The sequence below is a fragment of the Tachyglossus aculeatus genome, chromosome 20 (genome assembly GCF_015852505.1).
Source record: "Tachyglossus aculeatus isolate mTacAcu1 chromosome 20, mTacAcu1.pri, whole genome shotgun sequence".
Classification (NCBI taxonomy): Eukaryota; Metazoa; Chordata; class Mammalia; order Monotremata; family Tachyglossidae; genus Tachyglossus; species Tachyglossus aculeatus.
Genome location: NC_052085.1, coordinates 5,565,934 through 5,584,325, shown reverse-complemented (window position 1 = coordinate 5,584,325; position 18,392 = coordinate 5,565,934). Strand labels below are relative to the sequence as shown.

At 39.2% G+C, this 18,392-nt stretch overlaps 1 protein-coding gene across 7 annotated transcripts in view; it reads right to left on the bottom strand.

Annotated features, from left to right (window-relative positions):
* The window catches only part of NBEA (neurobeachin), a 448,073-nt gene that overhangs the window by 339,323 nt on the left and 90,358 nt on the right, over positions 1 to 18,392 (bottom strand). For all 7 annotated transcript variants that reach the window (XM_038761708.1, XM_038761703.1, XM_038761704.1 and 4 more), the window contains exons 11-16: positions 15,809 to 15,917; positions 14,200 to 14,352; positions 7,407 to 7,575; positions 1,413 to 1,492; positions 773 to 835; positions 581 to 678 (exon numbers count right to left, since the gene is read on the bottom strand). In XM_038761708.1, the coding sequence (XP_038617636.1) occupies positions 581 to 678; positions 773 to 835; positions 1,413 to 1,492; positions 7,407 to 7,575; positions 14,200 to 14,352; positions 15,809 to 15,917 (672 nt within the window). The remainder of the gene's footprint in view (positions 1 to 580; positions 679 to 772; positions 836 to 1,412; positions 1,493 to 7,406; positions 7,576 to 14,199; positions 14,353 to 15,808; positions 15,918 to 18,392) is intronic.

Below are 18,392 nucleotides of genomic sequence, written 5' to 3'. Positions count from 1 at the left end.
CTTAATCAGTGAAGTAGGTAAGTTTAACTAAGTTAAAATTTCTGAATATAAACTTCAGAAAAAAATATGCATACCCACATGAGAGATCACTAAAAATATATGTATGACTTGCTTTTACAACAATAAAATAAATTTGGCCTGCTTTTTCTTTTCAAGGACTTACAGAATATATGTGCATTAATTTTTGATCTTTAAATGTTTAAAATTTCTGCATCTCAAATCTCTTAAAATTCAGCGATATGAAAAGATGACACTAGGCACAAATGATTGTCAATCAAACTTCATATAACTAGTGCATAAAATAGTTGCTCCATTTCTTCCCCTAGTCAACTCCCACCTCTGTGTATTTTTTTCCATACATTCTTTTTAGTCTGTCTTCTAATCTTCCAACTAAGCTTCCCTTTTCCCCCAATCCATTTCTGAAGTGCCTCCTATTTGGAAGACCTGTCTTTCTTCACCTGGTTCTTTCCGGCATTACCCATCGCATCTCTACAGTAAAACCATTTAATTCAGCCTTATTTTACAACGTCACCCCGTGTTCAGCAAAAACAAGGTTCAAGTAACCATATTGCGACCTCACCGAATCCCATTTCGTTGATCAAATGCAGGTATCATGGATGCTGGATGTTCTGACATTAGCGCCACCAGTAACTGCAATACATCATGAATATTTTCATCCTGAGAAGCAAGCATCAACAACATTCTGTTAGCTAACCCTGAGTCAACTACTTGAAAATTAAAACAATTTAGAATCAATTAAAGCAGAGCCTACCTCATGCATTGTTAGTAAATAATTTAATATACTCTGAAGTTCATCTTCCTTGACCCCTCGATCCTAATGAAAAAATTGGTATTTCATTAGTTAGAGGCTATGTACACAAGAAACTATTAATCATTTCTCTAAAGAGAAACCAATTACAACTAGAAAATATAACTTTAGTTTAATTATAAGTCATTCCTAGATAAATGAGCTGATGCTTCAAAAGCTTAACCAAATAATGAAAAAGATGATTTAAGTAAAATTTAAATTAAATAAATCAACGACTAGAAGTGTATTCTTAACTGTAAGCTATTTATTATAAAAATGTAACCACCAAAGTCCATTGCTTTTAGGATATTATTAGCTGCACCCAAATTAGACACTTCTCATTTTCATGCTATCCCAAAATAGAGTACTACAAATTAATTGCACAATAAAGCACTTTCCTGTCAACAAAATCTGGATGTTGAATTCTCTCATGTCTTAGAGATAACACCCCACTGGCTTTAATGCCTCCAACTCAATAGGAGTTCCAAAAGCCTTATCTTTCTATTAGCATCACAAACATAAATGCTATTTCTCTTAGAAATTACTAATAGCACAGTTAGCAAATTTCTACAAAAATGTAAACACTGTAAAAAGTATACTTTACCTTTAATATAAGCTGCTTCAGAAAGAGCAGCATAAACGCTCGAAGTGATATGATTTCTTTCTGTAATGGCCGAGGTCCATCTAGAAAAAAGAACAACCACTGCAATTTATATTTTTGGACCATCTTTAGGCAACTGATTTGGGAGCATAGTAATTATCAAGATGTTATTGCTCATGTCAAAAATGATACTGCACAAAAACAATAGACATTTCAACCTATGATTAATGTTCAGGTGCTCGTAATATCAAATTTTCAAAAGGAAAAGGAACCATGAAATATGCAAGAAATGAATAAATTACAGAACCATCAATTATTTCTTAGGAGTCAAAACGTGCTAGAATTATAAGTGAATGCAGTTTACAAAAATACGCCGCTGCAGTCCTTTAAGAAGGTTACACACTGAGAACCTACCCAATTTGATCTTCAAATGATTGTTAGCAATCTTTATCTAAACCAGCTACCTTTTAACCATGAAGCTAAAAAAAACTCAAACAGAAAGACAAAAGGCAAAATATGCTAATGACATTTATGATGCTGCTTTGATAAGCACTTGAGCAGATCCAAGATACATTTAACAACACACAGTCTGCTGGAAATCAGTTGATCTAAACCAAGTGGTATAAAACTATTAAAGGGCACTAACTCTGAGGCCCTTTATTAAATTGAAATTTATTTTAGGAGAAATGGGACTGTTATAAAAACCCTCATCGTCATCATGAATAATGTACTAAACACCCCTACCATGCCTAACACTGCACTCTAGTGAGGAGTTATATTCAGAATTATTCCAATAAGTTCCTTAGGGCAGAGATCATGACCACTCCCCAGTGTTTAAAACAGAGCTCTGCATACACTAAGCACTCAACAAATACCAGTGATTGACTGATATAAGTAGTCTGTCTAAATCTAAATGCTAGCATTTTGGATAATGTAAGGTTTTTTCTAGTAACCAGCATCACCTCACATATTAATCACTTGCTCATCTATATATCCATTTTCCTTTATCTTCTATTTGCAAACTCTCTTGTGACTGTTGCCCTACAAGAAGACTAAGTTCATTGAGGACAGGTTTCATATCGTCCAGCTACTTTATTCACCCAAGTACTTAGTATAGCACTTGGATCCGAGAGGTGCCCAGTAAATACTACTGATTGGATATAACTTTTGAAGTCTATTTGAGAACCTATCTGGATTTTTAAAATTCTTCTCAACTGGCCAAACAGCAAGTATTTAGAGCTACCGATGCCTTTTTCCTCTCCTTTGATATCATACACATAAAAATGTTCAATAAGTTTCAACTGGGCTGTTGAGAATTCTGACAGCGCTTCACCCACTTATAATATGTCTCCGAAGCGAGAATCACCACAGATTGCAAAAGAAGTTCAGGTTCCATAGTTCATCTCTAAGATCATCTCCCTAATGGGAGGAATCTCTTTATCCTCCGTACTTCTACAGATTAATAATAGTTCACACAGATAGGCTTGGACTTCAGTGACTGCTAGAAGCCAGGGAGTTTAATCTAGTTGTGACTTCCTTTGGATTTTCAGATAAATTCCTCTGCCTTTCTGATTCCACACTCCCACTTTCGAAAGAGAAGATTCTTATTTATGAAATGCCTTCCGATACTAAAGTACTTGGGAATGTAAAATATTGCAGGAGAAAATGATTATGGTTTTACCACAAGAGAGCTCAACTGTTACTGTTACATGGCCTAGTGGGTACAGCACAGGTCTGGGTGTCCGAAAGTCTTGGGTTCTAATCCCAGCTCTGCCACTTTTCTGCTGTGTGACCTTGGGCAAGTCACTTCACTTCTCTGTGCCTCTGTTCCCTCTTTTGTAAAACAGGGATTAAGACTGTGAGCCCTAAGTGGGACAGGGGACTGTGTCCAACCCGATTATAACCCCAGCACTTAGAACAGTGACAGGCATATAGTAAGTCTTAACAAATACCATCATTATTATTATCATCATTATTAAACGGGAAGATTTAGGGAGCAATAAACTGGTGCGAATGGATGTGGACATCATTGTTGATCCACCTGGCAAAACATTTACTAAATTATGCTGGAAAATCACTGCATTCTGTTCATTGCAGAGTATTCTCTGCCAAACTGATGAATTAATGCCTAAAATGGTCCATTGGTTCACCCCTGTTTTTGTGCACGTCTCCTGATCTGGTTGTGATTAATGTGAGTCTTGCCTGACTATTAAAATGGGAAGAAGGTAGCAGGAAGACAGATGGCTTTGCTCGGAAAAACGAAGCAAAGCGTAGCCACTGTGCTCCTCCACACACCAACTTTCGCTGTTCTGATGAACGTAGGCTTCTTTCAGTCTGGGGCAAGCAGCCAGGGGACACACACGTCATTCACGGCCTGACCCACTGAAACCTAAAAATCTAAACCTAGCGCTATACAGTAATATGGCAAGCACTCTACTGACTTGGCTAAAATGTGTGCTCCTTAACTCATACTTGCTTTTTCTGCACTGAAGCAGCATAAGCATTTGCCCTAATCCCACAAACTCACTGTCTTTCCAATACTTTTTTTTTAAAACCTTGCTTTCTTGGGTTAAAGTTTACTTTGTGAAAACAGTCAACCATAATTATTATTAATTATTATTACTGCATACATGGAAATTGTGTATGTGGGCTGGGGATACTGGATGAAGAGCAGGATTGATGCTGATGGGAAAGAAGGAGGGAAAGCCCGATGCCCAGCAGCTTCCTGTCTATCGCAGGGCTGCTGGAGCCGGGAGAGCTACGTGGGGCACATTAGTTGGGAATAAAAATAGGTCACGGGGAGCAAACATCATTATCTTTAAATCACCAACCATGACACTGCCTGTCACTTCCCAGGTCCAACTTTCATCCCATATTAACGGGTGCTAAACGGAAGCCATGGAAACTCGATGTAAAGGTATTCCTTTTAGGCTCCTTTAGACACATTATGGGATGCTATTGTTCATCTTAATGCATGACTTACGTGCTAGGTTCAAACCTCACCTGAATGCCCACCCACCCCACTCTCTAGCTGCATTTAAAGGATGAAAAGTCACTTTGGGGATCCTGGACTCAAGTTTGGTGGAATATGATGTAAGGGGCAAGGGTCCCAAAGACAAGCCCAAGGCTTCATGGTCCATTCAGCCAGAAGGAGATGCTGAACTCATTCAAGGCTCCTGGGTCAACAGCAGAGAAAGGGTTTGGTGAAGTATAACTGGTTTGTATCAGGAAGTGGATCAATACTGAAGTCAAGGTCATCCAAGTCAGTATTATTTGCTATGGGTTCGCTTGAGTCTATAATTTTAGGAAATGGAAAAAAAATCATTTGGGGTTAAGCTCCACAATCTGGCTGAGAAACATTTGGTTTATGAAGACTCAGGCATAAGAGCCACTTCTTATACTTCAGAAAAATTACAGCTATGAGAAAAATAAATTATGTAACACCATTTTCACTGAACAAATGATGAAAAGTTTGAACCTTAATGGAAGGTGCAAAACTGAATTGGCAGAATATAAAAACCGAAACATGCTTCCAAATTAAGCATCAAAAAATACCATTCTTGAAGCTTACACAAAGGGTTAATAGACTCAAAACACACACACACACACACACACACACACACACAAATTTAACAAAACATAATTCTCAAAGTTCTTTTTTAAAAGTGTGTTTGTTACATCTGTCCTACATCTAGTAGGAATAGCAATAATGTCATTTATTAAGTCTCTACTATTTTCAGAGCACTGTACTAAGTGCTGGGAAAAAATGAATACACAGGTGGGAATTAGACACGGTCCCTTGTCCTTGGCAGAGGGAGGAAGAGGGCACTCATCTAAGAACTGCAAGTTTTCTTTCTTCTATAACAGAGGTTGGTGAAATAGAGCTACAACTAAACAAGTGCAACCCTATTTAAGGAGATAACACAAGGCAGAAGCTATGGAGTTAGGAAGAAAAAGCTAACAAAGCTTCTGGAGCCTCAATCCCATGAGCACACGTCTCGTTTCCTAAGTGGAGAGTCAGAACTGACCGAGAAAATAACTTCAATTTCCCAAACTGCCCACCAATATCTTATTGGGGTCAAAAGAATGAAAAATCCCTCTGACACTGGGGCTCCCGATATTCTGATCGACAGATGTTGCTACGGGCCAAGTTTTTAAATGTTCGATCTTCAACTGCAACAGGTAAGAGCACACCTATTTTTAAAGCAATTATTCCCACAGCCATCTGATCTGTATGGGAGTTTCAGAACACAGTTTCTGGCTCTGCCATTTGCTGGATAATTTGGAGATTTTCAAAAAGGTTGAGAAACAAGACCTTTGAAGAAAGATAAAAGGAACTGGGATTGGAACTGTCCTGTGTATGAGAAGGCCTAGAAAATAGGGCATTATCAGAAGCAGGATTCAGAGGGAGTCCACACGCTTCTATGGCTGCCACACTACAATCGGAAATACTACTAGTACACAGCTTCCCACAGACAGAGGACTGCAATTCCAGCCAGGGCGGACGGAGAAAGCCAGCAGCATCAAAGAGGCCAAAGCGGGACATTTGCAGCAGTGATCAAAGGACAGTAAAATAAGGGTTGGTGAGAGCCCACGGCAAGGATCCCTGTGCTACATCTGAGGAGACGAGACCGGCTATATATTGCTCCACCTCTCCGAAATAGCTGCTGGGGTTAGGGCTTGAATTCAACAGAGATTCGACAGAGAATGAGATTCGGGTCCGGATTAGAGCTACCATACATTTTTGGACAGTTTATGTCTTTGTACTGCCCAGTGATGGTACGTAGGATCATTTGAAGTGTTTTCCCAAATTGTCACTGGTCCTACCGGTGCATCTTAACGCTCTGGAGTCAGGATAAAAAAGCCAATGCAATGGAGGGAAGTGTAGTACAAATCATTAAAAGCAGCTGGTGGGACTGATTGGGGAAGCCTGGCCCTGTTTGTTCATCATATTTCCCCCACTTTTATCTTCTAAGAACCTCAGGCATAGACTTGTCCTTGAGTTCAAAGGTGATGGTGCTTAAGGATAACTAGTTACTCATGGTTTAGCGGATAGAGCTTGGGCCTGGGAGACGAAAAGACCGGGGTTCTAATTCCGGCTCCAGCATGTTTACTGTGTGATCTTGGGCAAGCACTTCACTGGGCCTCAGTTACTTCACCTGTAAAATGGGGATTAAGAGTGTGAGCCCCATGTGGGACAGGGACTGTGTCCAACCTCATTAACCTGTATCTACCCCAGCGATTAGAACAAGGCTTGGCACATAGTAAGTGCTTAACAAGTACTGTAATTATTTATTTTTTTACAACAAAAGGCTGAGTAGAAGGGATAACTTCCAGATAGTAAGGGCTGGTGTCTTGTTAAACCCTAGAACTAGTTGAATCAATCAATTGTATTTATTGAGCGCTTACTGTGTGCAGAGCACTGTACTAAGCGCTTGGGAAGTCCAAGTTGGCAACATATAGAGACAGTCCCTACCCAACAGTGGGCTCACAGTTTAAAAGGGGGAGACGGAGAACAAAACCAAACATACTAACAAAATAGAATAAATAGAATAGATATGCACAAATAAAATAAATAGAGTAATAAACATGTACAAACATATATACATATATACAGGTGCTGTGGGGAAGGGAAGGAGGTAAGATGACGGAGATGGAGAGGGGGGCAAATTAAAGCTTGGCACCTTTAGCCATGGCAAGCTTTCAAGTAAGTCAGTTAAAAATTAATATACAGCTATTTTCTTTCAGCAAAGACAAACTCTAACAGGTTTTAAGAACTTTTTCAAACTCTCCATGCTTTACAATTAATTTTCTAGGATGACAGCAATTAAATGACTCTCTTTAGGGGTCTTCCATCAACTGCTCACCCAACTCCAACTGCTACTACCTTCACACAGCTACTGGACTATCTATAGGTTTTCACTGCTATAAATTCAGGTGAGGTGAGAAATGTGCACAACGTACAAAAACCTTTAAGTTTCACTATACGGTACCTACCTAATCCTTTAGGAGTAATGCCACTGCTATCCGCTGGGTTAACCACCCAATAGTAATATTTCAGTGTATGCATTAGCTGTAATACTGTTCCTACTCTTCTTATGGTGGTGTAGATAGTTGCGGTACCAATAAATTCAGCAGACAAATAGGTATACAGAGAGAGCTGAACCTAAGAAAATACAAGTATTAGCATATTTCATAATAATTTACTATGTTTCGTAATACAGTATCAATGTATTTATGCAATCTTAAATTTAAAATTTCAAAAAAATGATCTGCAATGAAAAGACCTGGCATTTTACTTGAGATTCAGGACATTTTGCATTTTTATAAGCGTTCAAGTCAGGAACGAAGTTCCTTGTAGGCAGGTGTCATGTCTTCACACTCTATTAGATTGTTCTCTCCCAAGAGTACTGCACTCCCAAGAGAGAGTAACATAATACTCTGCACTCAGTAAGCACTCAAATACCATTGATTTTACATGAAAAGTGTCAAATCAAGCTCCCAGGCTGGATTTTGATTTTGATTTTAAAACCTCTGAACATTTTTTTAAAGCTTCAGCAGTATGCACTACTGAAGCCAGGAGGAAAGGACAAGATGCTCCAGACTGTGGGGAAGAATAGGCAAAAGAAGAGGAGGGGGATGAGCGCTTAGAACCGTGCTTTGCACATAGTTAGCGCTTAATAAATGCCATTATTATTATGATGATGAGGAGGAGGAGGAAAAGAGTAGGCACAAGAGGAGGGTCCCTAGTCTGACCTTCCACGTTTACTGCACTTTTCAACCAGACATGCTTCAGTGGACTTGTTGTCAGTCTATGTAAGTGTTTTAAAATGGAAGGAAAGAAAGGAAGTGTGTGTGGGGGACAGAGAGGGATGGAGCGAGAGAGTGAGAACCAATGTGCAAGTGTGTAGCTGAGTTTGCATGTGCACGCACAAAACTAGTTCTCCGTAACAGCTTCCCAGTTCTACTTCGGGGTTTCCCTGCATCTCTGAATCTAACAAAACTGGACGAGGTGAATCTATGGCTACGCTCTGGGTCTACAGACACAGCTGGGGAGGGTGGGGACGGGGGAGAGTGACTAGGAAAACACAATAATAATGCTGCTCTTTTAGCTTCGGCAATATCACTACTGAATTTCAATAGAGGTATTGCTTGCACAGCTCTCTCACTGTCAGCAGTTTAAAATGGCTTAAGCACTTCCCCTCCTCTCCTTTTGACCCCGACTTGAGCAGAAGGATACCAGCACTATTTCAATTAAGCATAGATGGCAGCAAACATATTTAGCATAGATACTGCATTTTCTAATCATTATCTGTTACAGGAGGTGCCTCTTTGCTGGATAGCAAAACACTTTGAAAACTAAATACTACATTTAGATATGCACCTGAAAAATCAAAAATCAACATTTTACCACTGGCACATATTTACCCTACTTAATTATATAACTATATGTAGTTTTTAATCACTTAAAACATATTGATATTTGAGGTGATATTTTGGATCTTGGAATGCATTTGACATTCTTTCCTATGGAAAACTATACTCCAGCCTACATTTCACTCTGCTGCCCAACACATTTTTCCAAAAAAAAAAAAAAAAAAAGCAGTCCATGTTTTCCTACTCCTCAAGAACCTCTAGTGGTTTTCCCATCCACCTCCACAACAAACAGAAACTCCTTACAATTGGCTGTAAAGCACTCAAATCTTCTTGTCCTCTCCTCTTTTACCTCACCAATTTACTACTACAACCCAGAGGCTCATTTTGCTCCTCTACTAACCTACTCACTGTACATCAATCTCATCTATCTCAACGCCGGCACCTGTCCCTTCATATACGTCAGGCCAACACTCTCCCTACCTTCAAAGCCTTATAAAAATCACATCTCCTCCTTTATTTTCCCTACTCCCTCTCCCTTCTGCACCTTCGCCCTTGCACTTGGATTTATACCTTGTCATTCACTTTGTGAATGTACTTGACATTCACTCCACAGAACTTACGTACAGATCCATAATTTCTTGTAATATCCATCTCCCCCTCTATACTGTATGCTTCTGGTGGGCAGGGAACAAGTCTGTCAAATTCATTCATTCAATCGTATTTATTGAGCGCTTACTGTGTGCAGAGCACTGTACTAAGCGCTTGGGAAGTACAAGTTGGCAACATATAGAGATCTGTTAGACTGTACTCTTCCAAGCACTCAGTTCAACCCTCTGCAGAGAACAAGTGCTCAATAAATATGATTAATTTATTCAGTGCTCTTTCTCTGACACTATCTTTTCATGGAACCAATTAAGAGAGCTAACTGTGGTGTAGCAGTATGTGTGAGTATAAATGAGAAGGGGTTGGTCAGTATGGGTAAGGATGCATGCCGTTCTCTCCTAATATTCAATTTTAGTCACAGCTGTACACATTTTTTCTCAACTGCAGGTCCAATCACATCACTACATTCTCAAAAAACCTCTAACTGTCCCCCATTGTCTCTTTACATAGAACAAGCGTTCTACTGTTTCAAGGGCTATCTCCATCAGCTGTCTCCAATACCTGCTTTCTTCCAGCTTACCACTTCTACTCCCTACAAACAAATCTAACCTCTGGAAATCAACTCTGGCTACAAGCCAAACCCACACAAAGAATGTCATTCCCTACTCTGCCTAGCTGAGATCCTCCCACCCTTCAATCAATCAAACAAGCAAGCAATTAATCGTAGTTTTGAGTCCTTTCAGTGTGCAGAGCACTGAATTAACAGCTTGGAAGAGCAAAATGTAACAGACACCAACATTTACATAAGTTACAGGTACGTACATAAGTGCCATGGGGCTGAGGGTGGGTGAATTACTGGATTACTGCATCAGCCTCCTTGCTGACCTCCCAGCCTCCTGTCTTTCCCCATTCCAGTCCATACTTCACTCTGCTACCCAGATCATTTTCCTACAAAAACGTCCTGGACACGTCACTCCACTCCTCAAAACACTCCAGTGGTTGTCCATCCACCTCCATATCAAACAAAAACTCCTCTCCATTGGCTTTAAAGGACTCCATCACACCTGGCATCCTTCTACCTTACTTCACGTCTCTCCTTTTACAACCCAGCCGACACGCTTCGCTCCTGTACTGCTAACCTTCTTACTGTGCCTCAATCTTACCTGTCTTACTGCCGACCCCTAGGCCACGTCCTGCCTCTGGCCTGGAATGCCCTCCCTCCTCTAATCTGCCAGACAACCACTTTCCCCAGCTTCAAAGACTTATTGATGGCACATCTCCTCCAAGACAACTTCCCAAACTAAGCCCCACTTTAACTCCCTTCTAGGTTGCCCTGACTTACTCTCTTTGCTCTTCCCCCTCTTTGCACCAAAGTACATGGTTTGGGGCTGGAGGGGGGAGCAAAGCGACAGATAAAATTACTGATATGTAAATTATCAGTTTACATATCAGTAATTTTATCTATTTGTATTGATGTCTGTCTCCTCCACCCTAGATGGTGAGCTCACTGTTGGCAGGGAATGTCACTGTTTATTGTTGTACTTTCCCAAGCGCTCGGTACAGTGCTCTGCACACAGTAAGCGCTCAATAAATATCGCATGGCTTAGAGAAGCAGCGTGGCACAGTGGAAAGAGCCCGGGCTTTGGAGTCAGAGTTCATGGGTTCAAATCCCGGCTCCGCCAATTCTCAGCTGTGTGACTTTGGGCAAGTCACTTAACTTCTCTGTGCCTCAGTTACCTCATCTGTAAAATGGGGGTTAAGACTGTGAATCCCACGTGGGACAACGTGATCACTTTGTAAACTCCCCAGCGCTTAGAACAGTGCTTTGCACATAGTAAGCACTTAATAAATGTCATAATTAATAAATGTCATAATTAGAGAAGCAGCACGGATTAGGGGAAGGAGCACAGGCTTGGGAGTCAGAGGACATGGGTCCTAATCCCGGCTCTGCCACTTGTCAGCTGAGTGACCTTGGGCAAGCCATTTATGTATATATGTTTGTACATATTTATTACTCTATTTATTTATTTTACTTATACATATCTATTCTATTTATTTTATTTTGTTAATATATTTGGTTTTCTTCTCTGTCTCCCCCTTTTAGACTGTGAGCCCACTGTTGGGTAGGGACTCTCTATATGTTGCCAACTTGTACTTCCCAAGCACTTAGTACAGTGCTCTGCACACAGTAAGCGCTCAACAAATATGATTGATTGATTGATTGTCTGTGCCTCAGTGACCTCATCTGCATAATGAGGATTAAGACTGTGAGCCCCACGTGGGACAACCCGATTACCTTGTATCAACCCCAGCACTTACAGCAGTGCTTGACACACAGTAAGCGCTTAACAAATATCATTATTATTATTATTATTAAATACAAATGAGTGAACGAATGAAGGGTACAAATCTAAGTGGAAGGGCAAAAGAGAGGAGAAAGGGAGTTGGGGAAATGAGGCTTAGTTGATGAAGGTCTCTTGGAGGAGATGTGATTTTAATAAGGCTTTGAAGGTAGGGAGAGTGATGGTCCGCCAGATATGAAGGGGGAGTGGATTCCGGGCCAGAGACAGAAGGTGGGCAAGGGGGTCATCAGAGAGATAGAAGAGACTGAGTTGGGTTAGGTTGGTGAGTAGGTTGGTGTCAGAGGAGCAAAGTGAACATGCTGGGGTGAAGCAGGAAATCAGTGCATTAAGATAGGAGGGGGCAAAGTGACTGAGTGCTTTGAGCCAATGGTAAAGAGCTTCTGTTTAACGTAGAGGTAGGTGGGCATTTTGTGAGAGGGATTGATGGATGAGAGGGATTGATGGATGAGCATAGATGCAGAGGTAGATGCAAAGCCATTCAATGAGACATTATCTGTTCAATCCCCCTATAACCTGATTATTCTCTCTTAACTAGTCACCTTAGTACTCAACAATCATTCTCTCTTAACTAGTCACCTTAGTACTCAACAATCACCTTGTCTCTAATAATAATATCTGTACCTTATTGGTTTCTATTTGATCTTTTCCCCCTCCCTCTCAGGCACAAATACATTTCCGTAATTGATGGTTCACACTCTCAATCAGGCTTGTGCCCACCCCCCCCGCCCGACCCCAGCCTGCAAACTTTTTGAGGGTGCAGGGTCTCTTATTCTAACTCTGTAAATATCCTAAGACTGTGAGCCCACTATTGGGTAGGGACTGTCTCTATATGTTGCCAACTTGTACTTCCCAAGCGCTTAGTACAGTGCTCTGCACACAGTAAGCGCTCAATAAATACGATTGATGATGATGATGATACAAGTGCTTTGCACTTTGCAGAAATGCTGAGAGGTAGATAAGAAAAGGGAGCAAATGGAGAAGGGAAAAGCAGAGGCAGGAGAATGGAAGAGAGGAACAAGCAGATGTCAGAAAGAGGGGAGAGAGACAACTACTGAGTGCGCATCTTGACTCAGTGTGCCTCCTTCATCTACTATCCCTCGATCAATGGAATTTATTGACCACTTACTGTGTAAAAGCAATGTCACTTAGAAGATTCCCGATCACAAAGAGCTTACTGACTGTTTTATTTTAGAATGCCATGGGGAGTGCAGACAAATTTGTGCTTTGTTCTCCTGAATATGCACACAGATGGCCCTATGCATTCTCCCTTCTCTGACAATGGTGACACTCCCAGCTGTAAGAATCACCAGAGAAGAGCACTGTGAAACCAGTGAATGAAATCTAGGGATCCTGAGGCAGAGTGCCTAATTCCATCCTCTCAATCTATCTCTAACCCACTCCAAGCCTTACCCAATCAGTCCTACCTCCGTCTTTCAATCAATCATATTTACTGAGTGCTTACTATGTGCACAGCACAGTACTAAGCATGCGGAAAGTACAACTCAATATAAAGACACATTCCTTGCCTACAATGACCTTAAAGTCCTCCCCATGCTGGTTTGAGACACTTCCTACGACGAGAAATTTTCCCTGTGAGAGCATGAATTTAACATCCCTGTTATATACATCATTACTTCTTAATGTGTCAAATTCGGTACTGTTTACGGTTTTTAAAGTAAATATTTTACAATGAAGTTGCCTTTAATAAACTGATTTCATTTTATAAAAATGGAACTACCTGTATTCCAACATTTATGAGCTGCAAATGTTATAAATTAAAAAGCTACATTGTAAAAATTTTATATTAAAATATATCAATTCACCAACTACATTCACTAGATGTCTCCATTAGACTTTTCCATGGTGGGATCCAGGAGTTTATGGTGAATTAGCATAAAAGTCATTTTTTAAGCATATCAAATGTGTGTGCCTACAAAGAACATTTAGTCTGTAAATCAATGGTATTTATTGAGCATTTACTATGTGCAGAGCACCTGAGAGACTACAACAATTTGCAGAAATGTTCCCTGTCCAGCCACTGGCAACTGTCGATTTCAATTTTCATTTCCTTAACTTTTCTCCTTTCTGTCCCCTCACAACACACTCTGTCTTGAATATCATGGAGGAGAAATGCATACCAGCACTTAGACCAGTGCTTTGCACATAGTAAGTGCTTAACAAGTGCATTATTATTATTATTATTACAGAGGAGGAAAATAAAACTATTTTATTTTTGCCTGAGCCAGCTAGCCAATGAGTGGGAAAATAATTTTCCCAGGAATTAAAGTTAGGAAAAAGTATTACCAGGGAAGTGACTATGCCTTATCTAGAAACTGAATTCAAACTAAATTTGATGGTTTAGTAGTATTTTCATTTGACTGTTTTAATACAGACAGCGTACTATGATTCACAAAACAATCTTTCACTACACATAAGATATACAGTACCTTTGCAGGTGTGTGTATCCAGATAGCAGGGTTGAATAGAATGTGATCGCAAAGCTGTTTCAATAAAGGTGCCCCATGAGATAAACCATCTAGATATTTCGCAAAGGACAAAAACTGTTCCAGGACAGCTCGGGTTATATGAACCCTAGATGACTGAAGAGAAAAAACACAGATTACAACTAATCATTCAGGATTAAATATTTCTCCTTTTTTCTGAATATAAAGATGGCAAATAAATGTACTAGAATATTGACAAAACATATTCAGATTCACTCTAAGTATTAATGTGGGAAAATTATAAAGAGGCATGTTTTATTTTCAGAACCACTAGGCATATACACACATATAGTCTGTGGAAGAATGCAAGCAAACAAGCACCTTTGCCAAGAATGACATTCAATCATATTTACTGAGAGCTTACCGTGTGCAAAGCACTATACTAAGCACTTACTATAATTCCAATTCTTTCTGAAATGAAATCTGCTATGAATAACTTACTACTCCCAAATATGCTGTCCCAGATTTTGTGTCTGCAGTTTTCTTGTTCATATGTAACTATGCCTGTAAGTGTACGCATAGGCCATGCACTGATTCCTCACTGGCCCATGGCCATTCATTCATTCATTCAATGGTATTTATTGAGCGCTTACTGTGTGCAGAGCACTGTACTAAGCGCTGGGTAAGTACAATTCAGCAACAAAGAGAGATTATTCCTGCCCACAATGGGCTTACAGTCCAGACGGGGGGGAGACAGACAGGAAAACGAGCCAGCAGGCATCCATTCATTCAATCGCATTTATTGAGCTAAATTTATAGGCCACGTGATCAGTAAGATTTCTTTAGCATCAGCATTTTCCAAGACCACAGCTTTATATGGTCCTGGCTGTGGTTTGTTGGCTGTGGCAATTAGTATCCCTAGAGAAAGTCACAATAAACTTCCTATAAATATATTAATTACTTCCAGCCAGAAAATAGAGTATTACAGCACAACTGTAGAGGGAAACAAGGAGAAAAGCATGATAAAACAAAATGATTAAAAAAGAGAGCCATCAGGATAACAAGTTGTTTTTTTCCACAGAGAGGATACTCTTCAACACGCTGCTATCCTAATTTGAATTGCACCATATTGAATCTAAAAGCTCTAAGAGAAACAGTGATTAATATGTATAGGGCAAGCTGGAAATACTGAATTGCCACCATTAGCCTCACTATTTGAATAATTTTACATTAGAAATTCTGGTGGGCCTCTTTCCTGCTTTATTATTTGTCTACCATATAGACTAATTCAGGTAACCAAAATCACATAAAAACAGAAGAAAAAATATTACTTCGTTAACAAGCTTTTTGGGAAGACATACCGGAAAAAACTAGGGCAGCTGCCATAAAGAAAGCATGCTGCATGTACTAGAGGAATATTAGATGACCAAAGATCTGTCAAAGCATATTTATGATCCTTTTTACTGAAAGTACCTAAGCACCCTGAAATCTTAAAATGAGATTTAACCCAAAATAAAATAGCATATTCTCAATGCCTATATTAATTAGTAGAGGACATTTTACCCCTGACACCCATCTTTTCAAGATTACATAATAAACATTAACTACTTACCTTCTCAAGGAGGTAGCCAATGACCAAAAAGCCTTTTCCTCCCAGCATCTGCTCCTGCATGGCCACTGAACTCTTAAGTAGTTCAACCAGAAAAGCCAAAAGAGTAGCACTGTGTGTAAAGTACAGATAGTTCAATTAGAGAACCAAAAGGTTTTGATTGTAAGAACAAAACTCCATTTTCATGATCACTTTTGTAAGAAAAGAAGAATGATACAAAACGCCTTCCGATCAAAACTACAACTTCCCTATTTTGACCTTTTCTTCCCTATTTTGACCTTTTCTAACACTTTCTCTTATAATCCAACAGAAAGTGAAAAAAACATTTCCCAAAGTGCAAATTAATCCTATTACAGGTTTGAATCCTGGTTATTTTGATGTTTCAGTCTTTTCATTAAAAATATTAGGTATCTTTACAGTGTTTGTGTATGTGTGGTATTAAATTGGAGGATGATGGGAAGAAGACAAAGACAGGAAAGAACAAGAGTGCAAGGGAGGGAGAGAAAGAAATAAAGATAAAGAAAGCGAGAGGGAGTAAGCTAAAGGGGAAAAAAGTTTATGGACACTGAAATGATTAGAATTCAAATGAAAGTAGACATACACACAGATTTATGAAAACATATCTGATCAGCCAAGCCATTCCAGAGCATCAGTAGACAATTTACTGGAGCACAGTTTTCAATGAGTTTTGACACACACGTACAACAACTGAATGTTGTTATGCCTTATGCTGTCAACATATGATCACTGGAGTAACAAATCATATAAAATATTCCTCTACATTGAGAGAATCTCTAATTGCAATGCTTTAAAATAAATACTACCATCAGATACTATCCAATTGACTCTTTATCGTAGAACAGGTCAACAGGTTAAATCCAGCAGGCTTGTTTTTGCTATCAGTTCTAAATTACGGTAATTTAAACCTGTTTTTGTCAATATAATAAATTATTTCAAACACTTTCTATTTCTTCTTATACAAAAACATTTCATATTTTAAATGCGGACATTTCATACGTTTCAGCTACGTTTATTTGGTAATACAATTTCTGATGCTCACTAAGAACAATAGTCATAACCAGGATTAACCAACTCATCATTAATAGTGGTAAGGAGATACAAGTTGACAGAGGGAAGAAAAAAGAAAAATAGTTTCCTGAAGAAAAAAAAGCTATACAGAATATTAAAATGTTAGAGAGTAAAGATTCAAACCAACCCTTTTGCTTCAAATAGAAAAAAAAAAACTACAGTACTGAGCATTTTGCAATTTGACAAAAGGCTTTCATTTTGTCCAGAAGGCAAACCAATTCTAGGTTTTCTAACAGAACACAACTACTGAAAAATCACTAGGATATGAAATACTCCTGTGCCAAAGGAACAACAACAACAAAAAAAACCAAAAACATAGCTAATAAGGCATCTCTTTCTCACATGAGTTGCCCAAGATTGGCATGGTCTCTTCACAATTATTTACTTTTGAACGGCTACTGCATATGATTCGTCTGCCTGGTGGACTAAAAAAATTCAGAAACAAAGCTAGAGTGTAAATCACATGCTTCCCTGCATTGTGTATGCAACTCTTGTCTAGGTCTCAGCTGGAGTGAGATGAGTATGAATAGTAACTGAAAATAGAAAGGCAAGAAAAGCCTGACTGTGGCCCACAAGCTTATCCCTTAATTGGGCTCTCTGGAAAGATCACTCTCCCTACTAAGAACCTCTTGAAAATTTCAATAACATGGATTGATTTATTATTTTTATTTCATACAGGCTTCCTTCTCATCCAAACAGCCAACCAATAGCTAGATTCTCCCATTTTGGGAGGGGAGTTTTTTTTTGTTTTGTTTTGCAGGGAGGGAGACACGCATTTGAATTCATCTTTTCAAGAGCACATGGATATAAAGTAAAAATACCTAAAAACCACCCCTGTATTTTTGGGTTGAAAATTTTTTTTTAATCACAGAACACTAACTTCATGAATGTATACACCCTTCACAGTTGGGAAAATCATGTTTATTAAATATAACTCCCAAATACTAATGAGTACCATCACCAAACTAAAGCTATTGGCTTTATGCTCTCGACCCCCAAGCAAGACTTTTCTATGCTATCTATGAATAGTTCAAATTGGTTGACTTCACCAATGGAAAAGGCAAATGTATTTGCTGAAAAAACTGTCTTTAAGAATTTATAGCTAAACAAGGTGAACATCAGCATAACTATATCTTCAAAAAGAGCCCTTTAAATTATCGATAGTTGACATGGTGGAAGTAATATTGATTAGATGGCCAGCTTCCAAGAAGTATATTTTCAAACAGAATTTAACAAACTTACCAGTAACTAAATTGCATCGGTTTGCTGCAGGGTTCACATTAAACTTGCAAAATTCTGTGCACTGCCATACAAAATTTCTCTCCATTCTTGCCTATTTCCAACTCCCCTAGATACAAAGGCAAATATAAAGGATACTTCAGCCCATTCCTATATCTCCTAGATACCAACTCCTGTCTAGAACACATCAGTTCATCTGCAGAGCAACTAATGTACAGGATACATTCAGCAGTAAGTATCCATGTCAAACAGAACTGAT